The 25720-nt window shown below is 40.5% G+C and overlaps 2 protein-coding genes across 2 annotated transcripts; both read right to left on the minus strand.

Moving 5' to 3' along the window:
* Positions 1-4652: 4652 nt before the first annotated feature.
* Positions 4653-11406, minus strand: LOC306798078 (stromelysin-1-like; the record flags this gene model as incomplete). The annotated part of the gene is made up of 10 exons (XM_079297894.1): positions 4653-4762; positions 5822-5922; positions 7108-7267; positions 7748-7881; positions 8666-8822; positions 8956-9117; positions 9631-9756; positions 10074-10222; positions 10312-10553; positions 11299-11406. The coding sequence occupies 10 exons, from the start codon at positions 11404-11406 to the stop codon at positions 4653-4655; spliced, it is 1449 nt and encodes a 482-aa protein (XP_079154020.1).
* A 5359-nt stretch (positions 11407-16765) lies between these two features.
* LOC306801740 (stromelysin-2-like) lies at positions 16766-23290 on the minus strand. The gene is made up of 10 exons (XM_079305069.1): positions 23116-23290; positions 22718-22962; positions 22113-22261; positions 21887-22018; positions 20835-20996; positions 20240-20441; positions 18952-19085; positions 18232-18391; positions 17298-17401; positions 16766-17108 (listed from the first exon to the last, which is right to left on the minus strand). Exons 1-10 carry the CDS (start codon positions 23215-23217, stop codon positions 17008-17010), a joined length of 1491 nt encoding a protein of 496 aa, XP_079161195.1. The 5' UTR covers positions 23218-23290; the 3' UTR covers positions 16766-17007.
* Positions 23291-25720: the final 2430 nt, after the last annotated feature.

Here is a 25720-nt window from a genome sequence, read left to right on the forward strand (position 1 = left end):
TAATTCTAAGAATTGTTTACTGTTACAGTTTGTCATAATGATGTTTCAACTGCTTTCTCAATAGCAGGTGGAACTACAAAATAATACTCATTTCCATAGGAAGTACTTTTCTTTCCATTCTGTGCTCTTTCATATATCCTTATCTTCTAATGTTTTTCCAAGCTATTTTGAAACAACAAAATAAAAATCTTTCTGCAAACCTAGAATATTATCCTGAAACAAGATATTTTCCTTGGAAGATGTCACTTTTCTTGTGAAGTCTAATGTGTCAATGATGTAAGTCATGTCACTGCTCAACAATATTCCACTGATTGCCAGATATTTGCTTGAAGTTAGAGGGCTCATGAGGTGTTTTCTCTTAATGAACCAAGTACATTTTAATAATGAGATGAAACAGCAAAAGGCAAGCCTCCCAATCAGCTGTCTTGAAGTTTGCATAAGCCCATGGCTTCACGTCACCCAGTGTTAAACATTTTCTTTATAGAATTGCAGTTGGTGCTGCTCCAAGGGAATGATCATTCACTCAGTTTACAAACCAGGGTGCAGCGCTGGGCAGTGTTAGAAGCACAGTTCTATAGTTCAAACCACTCAGAAGTCCAAAGGCCACGGTGATAGGGCTCAGGATGACAGGTGCTGAATCAGTTCTAATTATCCTATTGTAGTAAAGCAACTCAGTGTGATCAGTCCCACGCTGGGGCAGCACCTGTGTTACACCTCAGTGACTGGCACAGTCTCAGACACGGCATCATCAATGATTTCAGTAAAAAGAGAAGGGAAGGAGTGCCACTTTCCATGCCAAGTACCTGCTTCCTTTTCCAAGGAAAATAAAATTACATTCCTATTCTTTACAGTTGGGTTGTTATATGGGATGGGAACCTGGTCTGTTATATCCAAATCTTGACTCCCTGATGGCAGATAGGCCTTGGGATGCCCGGCAGAACCAACATTACCAACTCAAAGCCCTTTGCCTCCAAACTTGGTTGTTATCACATAAATTGTGTAGATGTAAAACTTGTCCTGAAAGAGGCAGCAAGAAGGAATCAACATGTCCACACTGATTTAGTCTACAAATGAAATCTGTGTATTTCCTGGGGTTCTGCACCATTTGGGACATACTGGAATTCCCACAGGTTCACAATCCCCCAGCTGGATACATGGCACAAATGCCAAAACATCCCCTGAGACAGCTATTGCTTGTGAACCTGCAAGGACAGTTTTCTTCCTGGCAGCCAGAGGGAAATTCAGAGGCTGCCAGGGAATAATCTGGATAAAAAGTCTGTTCCTTGGCAATTTTAAAGTATTTTCTCAGCAATATCAATGGCACCTAAGACATGCATCTTTGCAGCTCTGAGTAGTCTTAAACTTTTTTGAATCTACAAATCTGCTGTTTCTGCTACCAAGAAAAGTAGAGCATTTCCATTAACCAAACCAAACAACTCACTAGAACAAGTTCCTGCAGATAATATTTAAATGGACTAATTTTAATCTTATTCTGTTCTGCCAGGACTTATCAGTTACTTTTGTCTGGTTTATTGAGGTAGTAAACTCGCTGCTCTTAGTCTGAGTGTTTAAATCACTACACAATGTCTTTCAGTTCAGGTCAGCACCACAGACCTACCTTGTTTGGTCATATATTTGTAATCCTGCCAAGAACAACATCAAAGGTCATTTGTTCCTTCTAGGTAGGATGAGTGTGTGAAGCTGAGAAAACCAATGAACAGAAAGAAAAAGAACTTGCAAGTCAAGTTAGATAGAGTTGGGACTTCCATGTTGGACCTGCTAAATTGGAGTCCTTGAAAAGCAAAAGGCAAATATATACATTCAGATGTAGGCAAAATGTCCTCCAAGACAAGGTGGTGAAAATCACAATAAATAAGGGCATTATATATAAAACACAGAAAAAACTGATAAATTTCTATGTTTCTATGCAAACAGGGTAAAAATTGGTTAGAGCATGGAAAAGCGGGTGTGTTTAGAAGACTGAGAAAACTGTAACTGGAATGCTTGGACTAAGTGTACCACAGACAAAGAATGCATTTAACTCAGAGTCTAGGTCTCAAACAGTATTTTAGAAGAGCACAGGGTATTGAACACAGGTCAATCATATTCAGTTCAAATGCCTGTTTTCACTCAAATGGTAAGGCTGTCTTGTTAGTGATACTGGAGATTTTTAAAATTAAAATTGTGAAGATAAAACCATACCAACATCTCGCACTAAACTAGCTGAACTGTATTAAGAGAGTACTAAAGTCAGCTGAGCTCTACTTCTGCCACAGCTCTAAGATTTCATATTCACAATTTGTATGACTATCTGTGTGCACAGAAATAGGCAAATAAAGAACTCAAACTAATCAGAAATCATCAAAAAGTTGGATAAATATGTGACAATCAGAAAACTACAAAACAATCATGAAAGATCTAGGACCAGTCAACTTTGCTCTGAGAGCTATAATCTCATCTGAAAGACAGCATTTCCAAAAGAAAGTTGGGTAGAACAGAACTGGAAAATATTTTCCCGTTTAAAATACTATGGTCTCAGGCAGTTATCCTCAGTGGAAATGATGTGCAAGGTACAGACACCATAGAAGAACATCACCAGTAGGAACAATAGAAGAAAACCATTCAAACCAGAACAGTTAGAAACCTCCTGAAGGAATTAAAAACAAACAAACAAAATCCCCAAAACACCATAAAGTGTGAGCCGAGCTGTTTATGCATCTTTTAAACTTTCATTGTTTTAGCTGAGACCATGAACTGATTAAGACTTGCAGCTATGAGACCAACCAAAAAGCCATACCAGAAACATGAAGGAAATACAGAATGAGAAAACAGGAACAGCACAAGGAGGCTAATAGGAAAGAAATAGACAGCACAGAAATATTTCCTGCTAAATTCAATATAAACTTTCAAGTTTCAAGGCTTCTCTGACTTTGGCAATGCCAGACACTGACCCAAGCTACTCATTTCCTTTTCTAGAGATGCTGTGATTAAAATGAATCATTTTGTTTCATTGAATCAGTTCTGCTTGGACAGCAAAGCCTTGTTTGCCACCTCTATATCAGGTGTGGCAGCAGTTTTTATCTTATCTGCAAGGCTGACAATGCAATTATATAATTTTGGCCCTGATAGAATTCAGATAAAAATTCCTCAGTGATGGTGGTGGCCCATTTGAGTAGCTCTGTTATCAGGGGTTTTAAAAATACAACAGAAAAAAGGTTCGATAAAGCATGTTGAAATATCTCATTACAATCTTCCAGTACAATTTTATGCCTAAATGGAATACAATAGCCTTGTCCCAACAGGGCTGGAGACAAAGGACACAAACTGAAGCACAAGAGCTTCCCTCTAAACATCCCAGTTTTTTTACTGTGAGAGTGACAGAGCATTGCCACAGGTTGGCCAGGGAGGTGGTGGAGCCAGTCCTCTGTGCAAAAGCAGTATCCCCAAAAGCCACCAATAGACTCAGTAGCCCACTCTAGATGGTCTTGAACAGAGGGGTTTGAACATTATAACCTCCAGAGGCCCAACCAACTTCAACCATTTGGTGATTCTGTGATGCATGGAGAAGCAGAATCAAATAGAACTACTATTTTTTCTCAGCGTTTTCATTTTTGGGAAGATATTGTTTAATGAGGGTGAGACATTGGGTGCTAGGAGAGATTTTTTTACATGTATGAAAGAAAGGATACCTTCTCTAAGACTTTAGATCTCTTAGCCATCCATGTGAATAATTGTGGGCCCAAAGTGATGTCTGGCTTCAGCATCAGGTAGATTGTGTCAGCAGTATTGAACTGGCAGCAGGTTTATGTCTGCCCCCTGGTTCTTCAATTTGGGTCCCAGCTTTTTCCAGTGGCTCCAGAGAGCCATGACACTGGCCACAGTAACCATCACAGACAGAGACCATGGAGCACTTGGACAAATATGAAAAGACCTAGTGGCCCCACCCCATTTCTCACTTCTTTCTAATGAGAACTTCTGTCCCATGGTGAAGCAATGATGTGGAAATACCAGCAGTGTGGAGGTCCTCAGGAGCTGCTCTTAGACACACAGCCCTCCCAGCAGAGCAGCTGGCCTTGCACCTCCTGTATCCCCAGGAGCATCACATCCATGGCTTGCAGCCATGCTCCAGCTGGTGTTCAGCTCCAGCTTGAAGCTCACCCAAACTGGCACAGGAAGAGCTTATCCACACATGATTTACTTAGAAGACCAAGTGTGCAGGGCATGGCCAAAGAAGCAGCTGAATGCAGCCTGTTTGCACACAATCAGCCCCTCTTATGCACTCATCCCTCTCTTTTCCCTTTCCTCCCCAATCTACCATCATCCTTTCATTTCCTTGCCTTTGTTCTTTCCAGTAATTAACTTACAATAAATTTTGAACCTTCCTGTAGTCCCCTTTGAACATGACAAAATAAATTGTATGAAATGTGCAAATGCTCCTACCAGGGATATTGATCCCTATCCACCCCAGCCCCTAAGGTGAGGTGATGGGGACCTTCTCATTGACACATGACAGGTGTCCCACAGCCAATAGGGACTCCCCAGGGAAAAGTGGACAGGAGCAGAGGCAAGTCAGCAGTGTCTGCTATATATTTATAAAAAACTCCAACTTTTTTAGCACGGTAACAGTACATTTTTCCAACACCATTCCAGATTTAATCTTCTTCACATGGAAACCAAAAGTTTGTCTTTAGGACGCGTGTAACTCTCTTCTTATCAATGTCAAACTCAAATTGCTTTCTTCCACTGAAGAAATAAAGGAAGCCTAGAAAAAAACCAAACAAATAAAAACCCCAGGTGAATTATGATATTGCAGATATAAAGATCAGCACACTCTAACAACATCCTCAAAGAGCTGAAAGTAACCTTTGGATGCAATTATGCTGCCAACAGCATCTACTCCCAGGTGTAACCTCTGCAAAACACGGGCCAGCAGCGTGGAGCCTCCACAGCAAACCAGCCATGCACGTGCTGCATCATGCACTTGATGAACCCCACAAGGTCACTCTACAAAAGATGTATCCTGTGTGTTTCTTCAGTTTAAAATATCTGCTTACACACCAGCTGTGCTGAACCCCCCCAGCAGGGTGCATTCCTAGCCACCTGAGTGTAGGTATTGCACAGGACAGGGTATGGCACAGAGCACAGCAAGGTGTGAGCAGGCACTTGCTTGATGGGTGCTGCCAGGTACTGTGCAGGGAAGGAGAGCTCCAGCCTGAGCTAACCACATCCACAGTGCTCTCTTGGGAGTGAGGTCCCTCAGCACCACGTGTGAGACTCATTTGGCAGGAAGAAGTAAGATTTTCTATGAAACAATTAGCATGCATGGGTTTGGATGAGGAGCAGATGGGGAGCAGGGAGGCAGCTGGGAAGCTGTGACATGGCTTAGCTGTGACATAGTGTGGATGTACCCTTGAGTCTAGCCCAGCATTTTCATGTCTAAGTAACATTCACCCTCCTGCAGGAGAAGCTGGTGCTGTTTTCTGTCAGAGGGCCAAGCTGTGGTAGGTACACCTCATGTTGTTGAGCTGTCACTGTGTTGAGTGTTGATCTTCATGGCGTGATGTGCACATCAGCATTAATACAGGCATATCTCTTCCTTAGAGCTGGCCTTTCCAGATGTGCAGCTGGCACCAAAGGTGTATCATCACCATTTTGCAAGGCAGCAAAGTGAAGCATAGGAGTGCTTTGTGACTGCTTCAGGGTCTTGTTGGTCATCCTGTGGGTTCTGAGCAGCATGTAGAAGTACCTGTCTCTGCCCAAGCACTCGCAGCCTGATCACATCGAGCATTTCATATAGACTTTTGCAAGAACAAATACTTACTTTCATGTTGAAAGACAGCATCAATCTTCCCATTAATTCCTGGAAATGCATCTCTTATCACTAATGACTTCCTATCCATAGACTGACTTCTTTTATCATAACTGTGAAAAATTATAAATAAATAAGAGTCAGTGAAATCTGCAAGCGACTAATGATTAATTCCTCTCAGCTCATTATCTTCTACTTACCAACAGATAACCAAGCTCATTGAAGATTTTCAGCATCATTTGGTATTGTAGAAAGAGACACAATTAGCCATTAATTAATTATTGCTTTATTAGCTGCAGGGGATGAATTGCTTATATTTACTCCACCTGAGAATACCTGATAAAGGAGCCATCACCATAAATATGTTTTTTATTTCTACTAAGAGGCCACGCTTGAACAAGCGATAGAGACTAGATTATAAAACGTTTTCTTTCATATTATATCTCTGTAAGAAAGGTTTATCAGGAAAAATCTGGGCTTTTTCTGAAGTTATGTGGTATTTTTGGTCCATTTATTTAAATACAGCAAGCTACTACATTTTTGATGAAGTGCAGTTTATCTATCAGTGTTGGAATAAGAAGTCTTGTGAAAGCTTTTCCCTTTTATAATTTGCTTAGCAGGAAATATAATGGTCAAACTCTTCATTGTTTAAGTTATGAGAGTTTGACTCAAAATGTGGAAGTCTGATCTTCTGCTTAAACTACAGATATGTGACTGAATAATTACTCTCAGGTGTTCTCTGTATATACAATCATTTGGGCATTGTGGTAGAAAGAAAGAGAAATTTTGTTGTTCATCTAAAATAATTCAGGTTATACACTGCTTCCATTATAGGAACACCTCCTTCAGCTGTTAGAAATCTATGACAAACTTGAGCAGTAGGGATGTTCTTTGCAGTTCTTTGCAGTACATGGTATTTATCAGCAACTTCATGAAATTTTCTGCTAGTAACTTGAAAGTGGGTGACATTCTCCTTCTTACTCCACAGAAACATATTTGATAGATGAATAGTGAGCTTCTGCCTGGTTTCCTGAGATGACTTGTGGAGCTGTACAATGACTTTTTAACCAAGACAACTAAATGAAAACAAACAAACAAACTAACTAATCAACTGTCAAAAGACCTAAAGGGAAAACTCAAAGCACTGTTCCACCTCCTTTCAGATATTTCTCTTCAGCCAGTTGTGACACTGAAAGAGATCACCAAAAGTGTCTGACTAATGCATCCTAAGCCATGACATGATATTGATCATGTGATTACATTTACTTCTATTCAGAAAAGTAGCACAGAAATATTACCTCCAAAATTTGTCCTTTATGAAATAGCATGTTTTCCCCTCAATTCCATTATGAAAAGCAGCATCAATTTTGGTAACATCCTTTGAAAAGCCCAGGGTGTAGAGTTTTTGGGGGTATCCAGGAAGTATGGTATCTCCTCTCACGACCCAGAATTCATTCCCTATTTAGAAAAGGTAATAACAACATGTTGTGAGAATCTTCTTCTGGGAATGACACAATCTTTTTCATGAAAGCTGATGGTTACTTGAAATTAATAACTGAACTTGAAAATAATTGAAAATAGTTCTAGAGTCCAAAAAATGCAATAGTTCTCCATATTAGTTTTTTTGAAAATTGAAACTTCAGTCTTCATACTATTGCTAGTATCACTCTTAAATTCAATAGAAAATTTCCCAGAAGAAAAATAATGCCATTTATTTTGGCAGGGAAAGTTTTCAATGGGGATATTAAAAAATAAGATAGATGTTCTTTAACTTGGACAATATTTTTATTATTTCTGTGATTGAAACACACCAATTTATTGGACTAAATTCAAGATTGTGGAATCTTACAGAAAGAGCTTAAGTGGTTTTGAAGACAGATGGAAACTCTTTAGGCTGCTTAGGAAGGCAACTGGGAAAATAAAAAGACAACATTTTACCTTTAAAAATGACCATTTCATCTTTTTCAGGAATTTCATATGCGGCATCAACACCAGGTGGCAGCCGTGGCCAGAATGATGACACCAACTCAAATTCAGCTGCTCTGACTGCTGGGTGTTTGCGCCAAATATGCCTTGTGTAAATATAGAACAGGCTTTAAATAAAATTGTTGTTCACACACACTATGCATGAAACTACATGATGGCAACCAGGGCAGTGTTTATCTGATTAAACCCAGCCCTGTACTCAAGTTAGTCACACTACATTCCCTGCAAACTTAATATAAAGAGTTATTTCCATGGTGGGATTGCTCCCTTGATGCAGACATCTAGAACAGGTCAGATGAACTGTTTAGTCAAAACATTAATTTCCCCTTATGCAGAAGTGGAGCTTAGAGAGACGTGTTTCACAAGGCTGATATGCAGTAAGACCTTGATAACAAAAGCCCAATTCTCCTTTCCTTTGATTAGTATACTAAATTCCCACTACAGGGGCTCTTCAAGCAGGTATTTTGTCAGGGCTGGCAAGTCCTCAGCTCTGCCAAAGAAAGGACAGCAAACAGGCTGTGAAGTGTCCCAGAGTTGGTGGTGTGTTTTGCTAAAGCTGAACTGTCCCAGATGCTGAACATTTGGGACTTGCTTGCAGCCTAAAGTGAAAGCAGCACATTTGCAGAGGAGCCAGTTTCCCCACCCTATTCACAGCGTTCTCTGTTTCAAAGGTCATCTTCCTCCTTATACTTAATTCTCTTTATTTCTCCACCACTTTCTTTGTTTGTGTTTTCCATCTCTTCTCCTGATTTCCTGTCTTGTCTTCCTGTCTAAAATGGCTGATATTCTAATTAAACTTATTTTTTCTGTCCTGTGTGGCATAGTTTAAAAAGTGGCACTCAGGTATTTTACCTTCAGAATCTGACTTACTTGTCTTTAAAGAACATTATTTCTCCACGGAAAGTGGTGACAGCATCAAATGTTAAATTGGAGCTGCAGCTGTTGGGCAGTGCAGGATCTTTTGACTCAGTTGGGTCTTTTATCTCAGTAGATTCCCTTTGATTGCTGTTTGTGTTAGGAGATGATCCTAAAATAAGCAGTTTATGGAAGAAATTATAATGTGAACTCATTGAGGTATATCCAGTACACAAAAATGTCACTGAAAGGTATCTGAAGTCTTTGAAATTGCAAGCAGTAGTTGATGAAAAATTCTGAATTACCATAGAGGTACTGTATGCCAGTAATATCATTCTGATGAAGAAGGAGTACTGAAGGGTCAAATTTCCTGTAAATTGGATACATCAGAGCGTTGGGGTCTTTGGAATGGGAAAGTCCCAGTGAATGACCAAACTCATGGGCAGCAACATAAAACAAGTTCGTGCCTGGAAACATCAAACAAAACATAATAGGAGAGCTGTGTCTTTTTATTTTTCCTGAATAACATGAAAGGCATAAGGTAGGTCAAAAGAACTGCTTGCCCAAGCAAATGAATTTCTTGTGGGAAATTCAGTTGGAGATGAAATTGTGGTCAGGAGTAAAAATAATGGATTCATTATGGCAGAGTACAAGTAAATAGTCTGTAGATCCTGCAGAATTCAGTGTGGAAGAAGAACCCTGGGCCAGTGCAAGTGAGGTAACTGCGCAGGAGGAGGTTTAAGGAATGAGTAGAAGTGGGGCTCTCTTACAAATAAAGATGCCCCCAGTGTATGGCAGAAGCTGAACTGGGGCCTTAGTTACTTAAACTAGACGCTCAGATTTTTTTTATAATTGTGCAAACCATATGCTCCTTCAAATCAATGGCAATTTAAACACTTCTTAAGGAAGAGACAGACACCACACCCTTGATTCCATGTGCAACTTGCTTCAGGAAGGGCTTGGGAAACTGAGTTACCTACCCTCTGTGCTTTTGGTCCACGTTTCATCCTCATCAAAGTGAGCATCTCCCCCAAAATCCTTGCCGGGTGCGTAGGCGTGGGCGAGGGAGCCCCCGGGGCCGTCAAAGGGGATGAAGTCATTGTGACCTGGGCAGCAAACCCCAAACACAGCAGGCTGGGCATCCATGCACACATGGAGCAGCACATAGCAGGTACAGATCCAGTGAACTACCAGCAGATCCCTACATTTTCTTCCTCCTTCTCTCCATCTGCCTCTATGCTCCCCCAAAGTCTGTCCAGAGTTGTAACCACAGCACCTGGAGCAAGAACTCTGCCTTTCTGTCTGCTTGTTCAACTGGACACTGATCCCCACCTGTGCTATGTATGGGAGAAAGCATTCCAGGTCAGCTGCTCCATACAGGCAGTACTTGGCAATAACTGGTAATGGTTACAGAGAGATTTACCTCTGGCTGCAAAGGAGATCATTATGTCTGCATCACCTCTGTCCTTCTTGACGAATCTCAGCGGGGTCACACTGCTCCAAACCCTTAACGCTTTCTCGATTGCTGCATTGACATCTGCTGCACGCAGGTCGGGTGTGTAGTTTACTATCCTTTAAAATAAGGGAGAGGACAACTTGTGCTGTTACCACTCACCCTGTACTTCACACTGTCTTGACATGAAGAATTCCATTGTGATTACCTGTATGTCAGGACTTGTTTTGTCCATTTTGGCTCTCCTGCAAAGGTGGAGAACCCGGCTACATCAGGCAATCCACAGCGGTGTTTCTGTACCAAGTCCAAAGTGCCAGAATCCAGTTTCCCTGTCACCTCTAGCCCAAAGAATTCCTGCATTTCTTTTAGTTTTTGGGTCATTGCATCATTATTTTTCCAAAAAGAAGGTTCTCCATCTTTCTTAAAGCCATAGTATTTTTCCAGGTACTTCTAATGAAATAAAAGCAAACCCAAAACTTAAAACAATCTATGATGTTTGCTTTTGAAGCTTATAAGATATTAAACTAACTTGACTCAGTCATGTGCCTTTGTTATTTTTCTTTATGTTCTATGGCAGCATGGATAATAGTTTGTTAAAGCCTGTATGAATATTTTTCTCTTAATGATAGTTTCTTACATTATATTATCACTATAAATATTTTGTAGTTATCAAAATACATTTAAAATTAGCATTTATTAAATAGATTATTTTCTTATAATGTACCCTCCATTTACCCTGCCCCTCAAGGTTACCTAGAATTCTTTAGAGGAAGTAATTTGAAATACATAACTGAATATAAAATTTCAGTAGTTGTATCCTGTTTCCCCACATTTTAGACAGTAATATTTCAGAAAAATATACTATACTTACTTCATATAGAGTTATGTTCCATAGTATCACAAGTCACATAAATAACCACATTTCCACTTGAACAGAAAACTAACCCTAGACTGACTAAGGAGTTTGTTTGTAGAATTAACACAGAGTGAATTCATAATTTTATTTAATTGGTCTCTAAAAAAAAAGTAAAATAAGATGGTGCTAAAGTATCCTTTATCATCACACATCCATTTTGAGAAATATTCAATAAGTTATTTATTCTACTTGCTTTTTGGCTGCTCTATACTAGTTACACAGACTGCTGTGGATGCTCAACAGCAGCTGAACATCTCCCCACAGCTCTACCCTTCTTACCTGGATAAGCTGCATGTCTTCTTCCTTTGTCTGCTTTGATTTTGTAGGAAAAGCACAAGAAAGTGCTGCACACAATAATAGAAGAAATGGGAGGTTTCCCATTATCATTTTCACTAGTCTTTATCTGTTTTGTAGTCTGCCCCACACCTGCTTCACCTTTATATAGTATTCTTTTGCTTTATAAAGCTTTCCAATCCCTGACTCATTGATTCTCACAATGTCTAGCAACAGAACATGCAAAACAAGAGTTTTACCATAAAACAGATCAGTGCTGTCTTTCATCCGGTTCCACCCTTGTGCAGGTTTTGCAACATAGAAATATGATTAATGAGAAGATAATAGACCTGTAGTTCATTTAATGAGCTTATTAATCTTTTAATTGATAAAATGTAGTCTTACAAAACTTAAAGCATATCTCTTTATTGCTTTCTATTCAAAGATAATATTTCAGAAGGGTTGTTCCTAAAGGAATAAATGTTACAGACAGAACGCTACAGGACTCTAGACTACAAACAGAAAATTAGTTTTCTAGGTTATTTTTGTTTTTATTTTCAAGGGGGATTTATACCTTTTTTTGGAGGATTATAATGCCACAATCCTTCCCTTTGGTAGAGTCCTCTCAGTGCTATAACTTCTTGCTTGATGAAGCAATGCTTTGTTTAAGCAGCTTTTTAAAAGCTGTTTGAACTTGGATGGCACAATCTCTTTTTCTGCAGAAAAATGTGAAATTAGAACAAATAAATGAAAGCAATTCCTCCAGCATATATAAAAATTATAAAAATTGAGTCAAGATAGTTTTATGTTACTAGTATTCAGCAATTTTTCCACTGCTCTCAGAGAGTTGCCCAAAGACTTTATTTCACATTCTCCTTCTTTGATACTTACTATAAGGTTTTAAAAAACACTGATGTTTTCTGGATCAAACTCTTTGATGGCTGTCTTTGTCAGAGAGAGGTTCCTTTGTCCTCAGTTTATACTCTTGATGGTAAGAACTGCTGAGATTCAGAGCAGGCCACTCTGGATTGGGTCCACTTTCCCTCCATGCCCAATCACACCCTCCTTGCAGTACCACAGATGAGAACAAAGCTGTGGAATGGGAGTCCTGAAGAGAGATATCTGCTGCCGTTGAAAACAGTCTAGCATATCTGAGACTTCTGTGTGGGGCTGACCAGGATTTGGGCAAGCCTGCAGCACTGAGGAGCAGGTGAGGCTTTGAACGTGCAGAAAGATAACCTGCCTCTCACAGAGCTGCCAGGATAATAGAGATGTGAGAGTTTATAGATATATTGCACACTTGGGGTATTTGCTGAAATAATTTCCTGCTGAGGAGCACTGTGTTGGTACCAGAGGGATCCCCAGAGCAGAGCAAGCCTTGGCCAGGACAGGCAGGACATAAGGAACTGCTTGGTGTGGGCAGCTGAGACAGCCAGGCAAGGCTAACTGCACTCCACAAGGGCTATCTGGTCACTGAGGACTGAACTCCTACCCTAAGAGCAGACATCTACCTGGGGCAGTTCCATTAGGGAGAGAACCCACCCTAGCCCTGGAAGGAGATGGACAAGCTCAGGGAATGACCCAGAATGGACCAACTGAGCCAAAGGGAAGGAATCCCCTGAGGGAGCTTCAGTAATGACTCCACTCACAGAGTTATGGGAGTGTACCAGAGTGGGTGAGATTAATCCAAAAATTGGTGCAGACTTCTCCTGAGCAGCTTGCACACTAACAGTACCTCTCTGCAGAAACAGATGCTGGTACTCACAGCCCCCTACAGCCTTCCAACTCTTTATTCCCTTCCCTCAGTGTCTCCATGTGTACTAGAAGAAAGAAGTAACTTTCCAGCCTGTAGGACTTAAATTTTCATCACTCATCTTTCTTTCTAATGAGAGGGCTACTAAAAGGCATCAAAACCATCTAGGGAGGTATTAATAAAATTTATATAGTTTTCTGTTAATCACCTTTCTCAAGTACATAATTTTGCTACTCTGTCAACCTCTTTCTTGATACTATTCCCTGTTTCTCTCAAGAGATCAATCACCTAGAATACGTTTTATAAAGAAAATTCCATAATCACAGAGAACTTCTTTGATGTTCTTTAGTGTGACTTTATCTAGAAGCAGCACAATATGTAATGTTAACCTCTGGTTTTAGCTTAAATAAGTCAGTGTGAAAATTACTATTACTCATTTTTACCACCTGTAAAATTGTGTGGGTAAGCTTCAAGGATTGCCCTTATCTCTTTCTCTTCTGGAATGTACCTGCCTTGGATGCATTCCCATAGTCCCACCCTAAGACATATAACACAGTATGCTTGTTGCTGTTATTACTAACCTTAACACGAAGGTTATTGCTAGTTTATATATTTTGAAACTAATGAATAATGTAGTATAGAGAAAAGAAAAAGAACATCTCATAGAGCCTGAATAGGATGTAACTAAGTTGGCATGTTGTGCAAAACCAAGGGCTTAATTACTCAGAAGTTGCTCTTAATTACTCTTGAACCTGCTGGTCTCTGCTGCCTTATGTATCCTCAATATCCTGCCCAGCCTGAACTCTGGTGGCAGTGTAGGACCCCTGGCCAAAACCTGGGAGAGCAGGTCTGTGTGGGGGAAACTTCTGAGCTGTAAAACTGCAACTTCAGCCTGTGCTGCCATGAGCATTGCTTAACTCACCCCCTTCCTGGCTGTGCTGCAAACCCTCAGACCTGGCAGGACAAACATAGCCTCAAAAATGTCTTATTGCTGACAAAGACAAGTGTGTGACCTACTTCTGGCTTTTATATAACAGCTGTGGGTCCTCAGCATGGCAATGCTGATTCCCTGGCAGCATTCAGTATTCCAGTTCCAGTCAACTTTCACACAGGTCACCCTTGCTCTCTGTCAGCGAAGTCACTAAGGGATTTTGGCCTGAGATTTCGTGTGTAAGGGATTGGGTCTAGGTCAACTGTTGTGCAGTCAAGTATTTTAGATGTAACTGGTTGTATTTTATGTCTCTAATTTGCATATCTGCTCTTGGATTCCAAGGAAAGTTCCTATTCGTATAGGACAAGTACTTGAAATTATGTTTGTGGATAAATTTCCCCTGCTGGCACCCAAGAGTCCCTTAATTCCAGCAATAATTTATGAGTTAGAACAAAATCATGGCTACAAGAAATCTTCTCTTGTTCACTGAGTATTGGCAAGCAGCTCCAGCACTCCTGCTTCCAATGTTTCCAATGTCATCTGAGCTACGTCTTTCATCTGCCAGGAATTTCGTTGCTTTTCCCAAAATGAAAGTAGTGTTGTTTCATTTCAAAGTTTAAGACATCAAAAAATCAGAAATGCAGATAGAAATTCCATGATTAGCACATTTCACTAATCCCCTTGTCTATGTGAAATCCATTTGTTGTCATTCTGTTTCTGTTCCAGGCTACAGTTGCTACATTTTTTTTCACAGCTAAGTAAATAGCACTGGTTTTTCAGATATTGTGAGTTTAAGCTAATTCATACCCAAAGGTGGAGGAAGTATTTTAATTATGCTGTTTCCTGGATGTCATAACTAAAAAAGTAGTACCAACTTTATGCAGGAGAAATACTTTAATCTAATGTGAGTCATTGTAAACATCAACAGTGTTCTCCTTCACTGCTGCTGAAGTGTTCCTTCTGGTTCATCCTTAATCACTTTCTTGCCTCAGACAGAGCCTAAAGGCCTGATTTCTGAAAGTAGTCTTCACATTCAAGAAGACATCTATTTAGGATATCAAAATATGTAGGCATTTTTAAAAACAAAGGGAATTAACCCCATTAGTTATGCACAAACAGTAGTCACAAGCACCCTGCCTAAGCCTGGAGGCATCTGAAGTCCTTGGACTGAAGTTTGTTCAGGATAGGCTTTGTACAGAGCAACAGCTATTGAGAAAGACCTGGGAGATGTTGGGGCAACACCAGTTTTCCTGTCTCTACCCTGCCTGGACTGCTGTCAGGTGAGCTCAGCCACTTTTCAGTGCATGACTTTCCCATGGTGAACCACTGCCCTTGTGGCAATGCTGAGCTGCTGTGTCCCTGCTTGACACAACACTAGGGACTGTTGCTAAACATTACTGGTTTGTAATGTAGGTTCTTTTTAAACCTGTTTTTGGAAGTACTTAGAGTATATCTAGCATGGCACAAAACATGCATGAGGAGAACATGGCAGAGATAAGATATTCCAAGATCATAAAATTATAGAATTGTTGGGCTAGAAAGGGCATTAAGGATAATCTCATTCCAGCCCACCCATGACAGGTTGTGACACCTTCCACTAGACCAGGTTGCTGAAAGCCCCATTTGATCTTGTCTGTGAGCACAGTGGGACAGTGATCTGTGGGTGCCCTGGGACACACATGGCTTCTCCTGGCTCTGATGGATGGGGACAGGTGGTAGGATGTCTTTGATCAGATGTCTGAGGCAACTGCCCTGTGCAGAAAACCAGGAAAAAATCTTATCTCTGTCAAATGGGTTTGAGCTGTGGTAGCTGGAATACTGTCCTTGTGAGCCTTTCCCATCCTCTCTGCCTTTGCCAATTCTGCTAGAGAAAGAGAAATAGCAAGTCAGCTTCCTTGTACAATCTCATCATCAGAGCAGTGTTGTAAGAAATGGGATCAAATCCCTTCAAAGAGAGGATGGACAGCAGCCAAGCTGTCTTTCAGCCCAAGGGGTGTTGAAACTCACTGAGCTATTGCCCTGTGAGAGGAACCCAAAAAAGGAGCATGGAGGAAGCAGATGTGTTTTCCTGTGTCTCACCACTCATCCTCTGAAGGATTAATCTGTGGCAGTTACATAGAAATCCTTGGAGTTTTTTTCTTATCATTTGCACTTATTTGGTCTGGGAGTGGTTCTTTTTTTCTGGTTTGTTGTTGAGCAGTGTGATGTGGACTGCCAGCCCTGACTCCTTTTCCATGGCACATAGTTACAGCTCAGGAGGGCTGATCCACTGGCTCCCTGTGACCCTGTGATCATATCTCCATCACTTCCCACCCTGCCTGCATGCTGCCTCCATTCCCAAACTGCTCACTTACCCTTCTCTCTGGTTGTTCATGTCCAGCTGTGCCAATGTTTCTATCCATTAAAGCCACCCTCAGTGGCACTGGGTCCTCTCAGCCCTCTGCCATGTTCCCATCTACCTGTCCCCACCTCTGCCTTGACTCCTCTGTCACTGTGCCAGGGGCCATGGCAGGTGAGGCCATAGTCTCCAGTCTCTCCCTTCACACACTCTCGTGTAGTATCTCCTCTCACCATTTATACCTCCCCCACATTGTTCCTGAGTGTCTTGTTTCCCTCCTTTATCACCTGGGTCATTTCTAATTGCCTGCAAGAACTGCCCCTCTACTTCTCTTTAACTTTCCCCCCACTGAGCCCTGCTGAAAATGCTGATGGCTGCTGGTGCCATTCAGGCTTGTGTGTGGTTGTAGCAGATGCCTTGTCAACAATAGACTGAATCAGAACACAAGAACTGCTAAACTCAAGCAAAATGCTTTATTGCTCAAACACAACTTGATTAATAAATAGTTGGAGAACAAAATAAATTAAAACTGTACATAAGGTTTTACATTTTAAAGTTTTAAATTAGAATTGCCAAAGGCCATATTTTCAGACTCAGATGAACAGGAACAGCTGAATAACACTATTTGAAAGCAATAAATATGAAAAACTCTTTCCTGGTACAAATATACTCCTGCACCATCACTTCATATTTCTAGCAATTAAACCAACTGTTGCTTTTCATTGTACGGATGAGTTTCTTCCTCTTGATGTCAACCTCATACTGGTCTGATCCATGGAAAAAGTAGAAATATCCTAGAATTGGAAGGAAAAAATATTAAAAAGTTTAGTACTTCATTTTTGCATATGTATTGTTACATGATTGCTATTTTATTGGGTGATTTAAAAAATCAAACCAAAATTTTAATATATTCATCTAAATGTATTCTTTTTTAAACTTTGGTACGTGGTCTTTGGGGTCTTTTAAAATGACAAATTAATTACCATTTTTCTGAAGTGCAGCATCAATTGGATAGCTGATCCCTTGGAAGTCAGCAGCTATTTTTCTTGGATATCCTCTTTCCATTGATTGGGTATTTTCATTGAAACTAAATAAAGAATTGCATGGAAACAGAACATAAGCATGTGACATTCAATGTTGAAACCAGATGGATTTTTTTACAAATGATGCCTAGTCTCAGCTGAAAATCCAGCACCTGCAATCTGTGACCTCAAAGCTGTATAAATCCTGATTGCGTGAATATTTACATCTTTACTAGCCTAGGTAAGTCTGTTTTCAGAATATAAGATTAAAACATTTAGTTTCATTCTCTGAGACTGACAATACGGCTGAATGGGGCTTACACTGAGTAATAATCTTTAATAATTATTCAAACATAATTATTTTAATTTTACAGGACACAATCTGTGAAGTGACCCCATAAGGGAAATGCAAACTTCAGGTGTAATAACACTCTTTCAAAATAGTATTACAGACTAATTGTTAGGCTAAGATTACTGCTTAGCTGAATTGTTTCTCAGGAAGTAAGAATCTCCTTCTATAACTTTCTTGATTTGTCATTTATAAATTTCATGGAGCTTCTTAGTAACTACTGAATGAATGACATGATGACAAAGTCCACTCCATTTATATTTTTATACTAATTATATTACATTATATTTTTATACAAGCTCACACTGCTTCTTAATGAAGAAACAGAACTCATTTGTCCCTTAATCTCAGCCTGGTAAGAGCAAATAAATACTCAGGTGTAACAGACTTTGTTTTATGAAAAGACCTGAGTAACTGAGTTTCAGGTTTTAGCAGCTGAGAAGACTGACAAAAAAGAGGAAATTAATTTCCTGCACAAATACTCACATCACTTCATTATAAAAGCTGTTTATATTATCTTTTGTATAGAAGGGAGAAGAACCTTACCTCCAGTACTTGTTGCCAACAAAGAAATAAGTTCTCTTGGTGCTTTGGTCATGAACAGCTGCATCAATTTTCCTGACACTGGTGGGGAAGCCCAGGTTCTGAATGGGCTTGGGGAACCCTGTGTCGATTCTGTAGCCACTGACAGCCCAGTACTGGTCATCTACAGGAAAACAGAAAAAGTTGTCAGGGTTCTTGAGGAGTCTGATCTCCTTTCTGTCAAAGGCCCAGAGATTTTTATGCAGTAAATGCCACCAAACAGTGCAGATATCCAACTGAAAACATTGCCCACTTAGGGCAACCAGAAGTTTGAATACCTCACAGCTGTTGAATTTTCTATTATTTATAGTCAATAAAAGTACTATATACTCAATAATTAAAAGTCAATATATTTTTAGGTATGTTTGTCATCTTTTAAAATGCATTTAGATAATGTAATGTAGCAATTTTGTATCAGCTATGGTTTTCTCTGATTTTCTCTTTCTTTGGTCACTGACCAAAGGAAGTCTGTGTAGGGCCGTGGTGAAACTGCATTAGTTAATGGCAGTAACATAATCTGAAAAATTTAAATGGATTTAAATATTAAGAATATCTCTATTAGTGGTAGTAGTGGTATTAGAATATGAATATTAGCATAATATTCCTTTCATTATGATAAATAACATCAGTATTGCTATAACTTCATGTATGCTTTAAAAAACAATGGAAATGTAGGAGAAGTACCTTTGAAAAATAGCACTCGATCCCTCTTGTCAACCTCATAGGCAGCATCAAAGCCAGCTATCAGTGATGGCCAGAAGGAGAAGATGGTGTCGTGCTCAATTTCTGAGAAGTACGGACTTCTGCGCCAGACATAGCTGACAGGAACAAAACCAGCAGTGCATTACAGCCTGTGTTTCATTGGGAGAGCAAGATTCCATGCATGTACTCTAAATCCTACTGTCTGGCTGCTGGAGCCAGTGCTCCCCATGAGGCAGAGGTGCCACCCCTTCTGGGATGCAGTTCTTCACCCTGCCCTGCTACCTCACAGGTCTGTGCCCTTTGGAACAGGTTGCTCTGAGGTCACTGAATAGTTGAGGTTGGAAAGGACCTCTGAAGTTCATCTTGTCCAACCCCTTGGCTCAACCCAAGGTCACCTACAGCTAGTGGCCCTGAGGGCTTCTGCATTTGCATGGTTTGTCCAGGACAGCACAGGATATCAATTGCAGCTTTCTCTTCACCATGACCCATGTAGGTAGGCACAGCTCATTTCAGTTTGGTTGTAAATGTTAAATAAAAATTCTTGAGAAGCATGTTGAAACCCAGTTTAAGGAAGGATTGGTCTTTCCCCCTTCTCCTTGAAAATTATTAAGTTTCCAAGCTACAATTCTTCATGTGTTTTAGAAGGAAAATCAGACCCACATCATCAAAGAGAACTTGTTCAATCCAAACACAGCTACCAAGCTGAGAAGGGGTTGAAGCCCTGAGCCTGACCTGCTGTTTGCTCTCACCAGCCTGGGTGTGCCCAGCCAACCACTCACTACAGCCAGAGTGTGCCCAAAACAAAGGCACCCTGTAAAAGCAGGGGCTCCCTCTAGACGTTACTGAGCAGTTGGTCTAGTGCAGAATCCTACGTCAGTCACCAAAAAGTGACACCAAAAGTCACCTGTGATATTTTCCACTGCTTGCTGGCCCACACATGGGATGGTATGATGAAGACAGTGCTGTATGTGAAGCAGCTGCAGGCTGAGAAGTGACACTGGAATTTTTCAGCCTTGCACAATTTTAATAGGCATGGACGATGATGTATGATGGATTAAAACATTATGCTCACTAGTATAAACACAAATGAGTAAACCATGTTACTCATTCAGCCCAGGTGGGCTACTAACATTTTTCAAAGTTGCCTTAACGCTTACAGAAAAAACTATTTTCCTTTGCAACCAAGGGAGGATAAATTCCTTGAATGGAACTTTATGCTTTCCCTTTGTGAGTCTCACAGTGAGATGTTGCTGGAAATAAAAGCACTTACCTGCCTTTGAAGAACAGTGTTTCCCCACGGAGAGTGGTGATAGCATCAAAAGTCAGATGAGGGTCACAGTCGTCTGGTCTTTGGGGAGGCTTGGAGGGTGTCATTTCTGTTGGTTCTTCACTGGGATACATTTGGGTTGGTGCTTCTGCAGGTACCATTTCAGTTGGTTCTTGTGGAAGTGCAGGAGGTTCCTTGGGGGGTCCTTTGCAAAATAAATGTGTGGAATTGGAAGTTGGATCAGAGCAGCTCACATCACAGCATTTCAGGCTGTACCTGAAGTCAAATGCGTAGACAGCTGAGGACATTTCCACCCTTTTGTGAAAGATAAGGGGGTTTAATGCTACAGACATGGGCTGTTCCTTGGGAAAATCTCTTGGATCTTTTGACTAACTGGAGTCAATACAGTCTACACATTCCATTTTGCAGTATAGACTGTTAGCCACAAAACCCCCAAGAGATTTGCCCAAAATAATAACAGGAAATTAAACCTCAGTATCTTTCTTGTAGTAGGAAGTTCAGTAAATTTGATCTGTTGGGTAAAATTAATTATAAATTGTTATCCATCATTCACCAGAAAATGATGCTTCTTGCTTACCATAGAGGGCTTGAATGCCATCAATGTCATCCTGATGAAGTTGGAAGTTCCTGGTGTCCACGGCCATATATATAGGATACATCAAAGCACCAAAAACGTTGGAATGACTGAGACCTAGTGAGTGGCCCAACTCATGAGCAGCAACAAGAAATAAGTTGTATCCTAAAAAAGATCCAAACAAAGAACAAGCACTAAATAATTTTTTTTTTTTTTTTTTGCATGACAGCAGGATACAGGTGCCATTCTCTCATATGAGATATATCATTCACAGTCTTTAAAAAAAGGCAGAATCTAACTATGCCCCAGTAAGAGCTCTCTGGCCTCCTGGAGTGAGTTTAAAATTATAGACATTGATTTCTCCCTGGAAAACAACTCTGGGAACAGTTTTCCCCATATTGCAGAAATTTTCCAAAAAAGAATCAAGGTTTCTTTAATATTAATAACAACTGAAAAGCAGGTGAGAAGGTTTTAGTCACCTGTTCAGATTTTGGGAATAGTAAATGACATGTAATTTGCCTGGGAACTACTTCACAAAACAAGTAACGTGTAACATAATCCCTGGACACTGCTGGAAACCAGAACATTTCACTGCTATATTTAATTTTATTCGCCAATAAATTCAAGATGTTTTTTCCTCTCCAGAAGTTAAAGATAAGCATCACTTTAAATCAGAAAAAAACCCAAGCCCAAGCAAACAAGCAAACAAACAAACAAACAAACAAGCAAACATGAGAGGTTATATTATGACTTTTAAAGTCATTATCTGAGGGTGAAAATTCCCTGTCTTTTGATGCTGTGATTACCCAGCATTGCTATTCTACATTAACTTAATTTCCTTCACTGGAGCTGTAACTGCAGTCTGCATTAACTTCAAGGGACTGTTGTGACTGCATCCCAAATCAAAATGTGCACAACTGTTTTACTAAATTACACTGACATTTTACATCTCAGTAAATACTGGAAATACTGCCATGGGATATGTGACTTTACAGCATTTTCAAGGCAACACTTTCTAATAAAATAACAGTCTACACAATATTTAATTTGCCTACCACTATAGGTAGTAAATTTGGTCCAGTTTTCATCTTCGTCAAAATGAGCATCTCCTCCTATCCCACTGCCTGGGGGGTAGGCATGAGCCAGAGTTCCTCCTGGACCATCAAAGGAATAGAAGTCACCGTGAACTAAAAATGAAAGGGAAAAAGAGGGATGCTTTTCATTATCTTGGTTAGAAAAAGGGACAAGTACTATGATTCCCTGGCAACAGAGTCTCCTTACATTGAGCAGCAAAGGAAATCATTATGTCTGCTTGGCCTCCATAGACCCTGGTGAACCTCAGAGGGGTGACACTGCTCCAGAGCTGGAAGGCTCTTGCAATTGCTTCATCTACATCAGCTTGCAGCATGTCTGGAGTGTAGTTCAAAATCCTGTGAATTAAAGACAAAAGGAATTAAAAGCAACCAGATCACATGTGACTGTGACATGTGGTATCAAGGTCAAATATTTTAATCAGTTTTTACAAGTATTTATGTGTCTCAAGTGGTTAATTTTCATGATATTTGCTTACACAACAGATGAAGATTTCAGTTTTCTTTCATGACTTTCAGAAACCCTAACATATATATTCAGCTGTATTCCTTCTATCCACTGAGCATATTATTTAGTAGGCTATTAGTAAATCGATGTAAACTCCTATTTCAGTATTCTCATCACTATTTGGGAGACTGAATATTTCCCACATCCCTGTCCATTTCATCCTGAATAGAGCTTTTATATGGAGAAATACAGAAATAAATAGTAAAGAACCTGTTGACATGACTTCTGCCTAGAATTCACAAAGCTTCCCAGTGGTGTGGAGAAAAACATGCTTTAATGTATGTTACCTGTAGGTCACATCTTCTTTCTTCCACGTGGGGTTGTATGGGAAGGTGCTGTATGAACGGATGTCTGGTATTCCACATCTGGGTTGCTTCATCATGTCCAGTGTCTTCTGATTCAGCTCCCCAGTCACCTCCAGCCCAAAAAATGACTGCATCTCCCGTATTTTGTCAGCCATGTGGTTGAGGTCCTTTGCTTTAAACAGAGAATGTTTCTCTTCTTTAAAATCATAGAAGTTTTCAAGATATTTCTGATGAGGAAGAAAAAGCAACAGTTAGAATATAAAACTTCCTTTTCAAAATCAGAGATCTGGTAATAAAATATTCTACAACACTAATGCTAATACATCACTATGCTAGTTTTCTCAATAAATTATTTCATCAGTTCGGTCCGTAGTTCTTACCTTAGCAAATTGCATATCTTTTTCCTTTTCTGGAGCCACTGGAAAAGCAGAGGAGTGTATAACATATAATAAGTTAAGTAAAAGAAGGATCTTTGTCTTCATCTTTGTCTCCCTGTCCTACCAGCCCTTGCTAGAAGACCTCTCAATCTCCTTTTCCTCTGTCTAAGAGTCACCAGTGTTTCACTATTTATATCAGTGCTGTGTTTGCTAAAGTCAATAATGGCATGACTCAGCTTATAACATCCTCTATTTTCCACAGAAACACAGAAAACAAATTTGGGTTTAGAAGCAAGCAAACACATGACAGTTTACCTTGCCCAAAATCCCCTAATTTCGCAATCATATTATTGGACAGTATGTTGGTTTTTATTTCATTCCTAAAGTGGACTGGAAAAAAGCTGCCTCACTTTTCAGAGGTGCTGAAGTGACCTGGCTCTGTGTGAGGGTCAACAATCTGTAATTCCTCATAGTATACTTGAGGAGGCACATCCAGAAACTCCCTTCAGTTTTCTCAATGTGGCTTGAATGCAGGACCTCAGCATGCCAGGAAAAAAAACCCCTGATAATTGTAGTGACAGAGTCAATTATATAAAAAAAGTAATTTCTCTTTTCTTGAACCTGACATCCCAGCATTGTTACAGAACCATTATTTGTGCTGCTACCTGGCCCATGTAATCATGGATCTATGACCTCGTATCCTTTCTCCCTCACACCAAAAAGTAAAAGTCTCAGCAGGGACCCCAGATCATATATCCTAGTCTGTATGGCCTATTAGCCAAGAATGGTTTCACAACTGAAGAAGAAATAGCAGAAACTGCCCTACAGAACTACAGAAATCTTTGGGGTAAAGGGTCTTCAACAGAACCTTTTAATGAACTTCTTCAACATCAGATGGAAAGTGGTGAGTATTTGTGCCATAGATTCCAAGTCTCACAGTTTGCTGGAAGTCCGACTTTGAGTTCCTAGGTACTTTTCTGAACATGGTGCACTTCACTTTATGCAGGGATTGCAGAACCACTGTCACTCAGATCTCTATTGGCATTGTCTCATTTCCAAGACATTCATCCATCTTTGGAAGCAGACATCTCCTGTGTTGACGTAGTGCCCACATGAAAGTTCAAAAGGAGAAACATGAGCTAAAAATAATCCACTTCTTTTTGAACATAAGAAAAATAAGAAAAAAGGAACCACTTCTCTACTGGGAAAAAACACATTGCAGACTTCATAAAAACAATCCCAGCACCACAGCAGCTGAGCTTTGCAGTCTGCAAGGTGGCCCGGGGAAAGGCATGGCCTCCTTCCAAAGGAAACTGGAATTGAACAGCTGGCTGGAGTCAGGTCACATTGAGTGTGTGACCCAGGTCAGAGCCCAGGTCCCTGAACCACTGAGTGAAGTGGTACAAGTGTTTATGTCTAAGGTGGCTTTGCCAGTAGCCCAGTGCTGCTGTAACTGGGTCCTCCTGCTCCTCCCAGCCTGGTCAGTACTCTTGCTGTTTTCCTATGCCCTTCTGATACCAAGTGTATCCTCAATAAACAAATTTGGAGAGCTGAAGCTACAGGAAGCTGTAGCTGAAGCTACAGCCCTGAAAAAAAAACCTAACCCCACTAAAAATAATTTCTACTGAAGTTAGCAAATGCACTGGCACCCTAAGAGGTGAGAAGAGCCTCTGTGAAGGATGGGTGGGATATTATGGCAGTGAACAGGGATGCAGGAAGGCAGCAAAGAGTGCTGGGAAGCTCGGACATCTCCTTTGGCAACAGCAGGGTTTCTCTCTGCGGGTCATGGAACAGCATCCCAAACTGCATTTGTGGAGTATGATTGCATTTCCACATTGAAATCCAGACACAAAGCAGGGACATTTCAAATACTGTGTTTATGTCTCTGCAGCTGGCAGCAGCAGCTTGCATATGGCACATATTCTCTGCCTTCAGCTGGATGTTTTGTAAACACCCTGTTTGCTGTGTCCAGGGACAAAACAGTCAGATCATGAGATGCAGCACATTCAGCTGGCAAGCATTTTAGTGAGCCTTTTAAGAAACAAGCATTTCAGTGTGCCTTTTTTCTCAGTGACTCTTGCATGGCTGCCAATAGGCATGTTGATCTCCAGCTATCGGTTGCCCTTTCCAGATCCTGTTGCCTGCATACTCTGACATTTATGGAGTGGCTGGTGAGTGCTGGGAGGAAGAGGTGTATCTTGCCTTGTGTTTGGCAGCACGAGTGATGCAAATTCACTGCTGAGCAGTCTGTACAATTCTGAGATGTGTGAGCAAGTGATACTTACATGTGGATCCAAGAGATGACTTATGCTGAACCCCAAGACAGCAGTCTTAGTGCTCAAACTAATGTGGATATTCAGTCCTGGGTTTAAGTATTGCAGCATGAAAGCCAGGAGCTGTGTTGTGGTTTTCATCAGAAGTTTAAAGTGTTTGAAAATTACATTGCCAGGAGACACAGTGAAGATTTACTGGCAAAGACAGCTTGAATTTGGATGCAGTGAGCTGAGCTTAGTCCTCACATGGGACTCTTGCCTTACCTACAGGCCAACTTGTTGATGAGTTCTGCTTCAGGGGTGCCCAGAATCACTTAATCCTTGGAAGACATGAA

This window comes from Erithacus rubecula (genome assembly GCF_903797595.1).
Source record: "Erithacus rubecula genome assembly, chromosome: 1".
Taxonomy (NCBI): domain Eukaryota; kingdom Metazoa; phylum Chordata; class Aves; order Passeriformes; family Muscicapidae; genus Erithacus; species Erithacus rubecula.

Bases quoted from the DNA above. Each gene is read 5' to 3' on its own strand.
- LOC306801740 (XM_079305069.1), bottom strand. From the start codon at position 23,217: ATGAAGACAAAGATCCTTCTTTTACTTAACTTATTATATGTTATACAC. The intron at 22,262-22,717 runs GTAACATACATT...TTTAATTCACAG, and splicing joins AAAGAAGATGTGACCTACAG to GATTTTGAACTACACTCCAG. The intron at 17,402-18,231 runs GTAAGGTTCTTC...TTCTTTATTTAG, and splicing joins GTTGGCAACAAGTACTGGAG to TTTCAATGAAAATACCCAAT.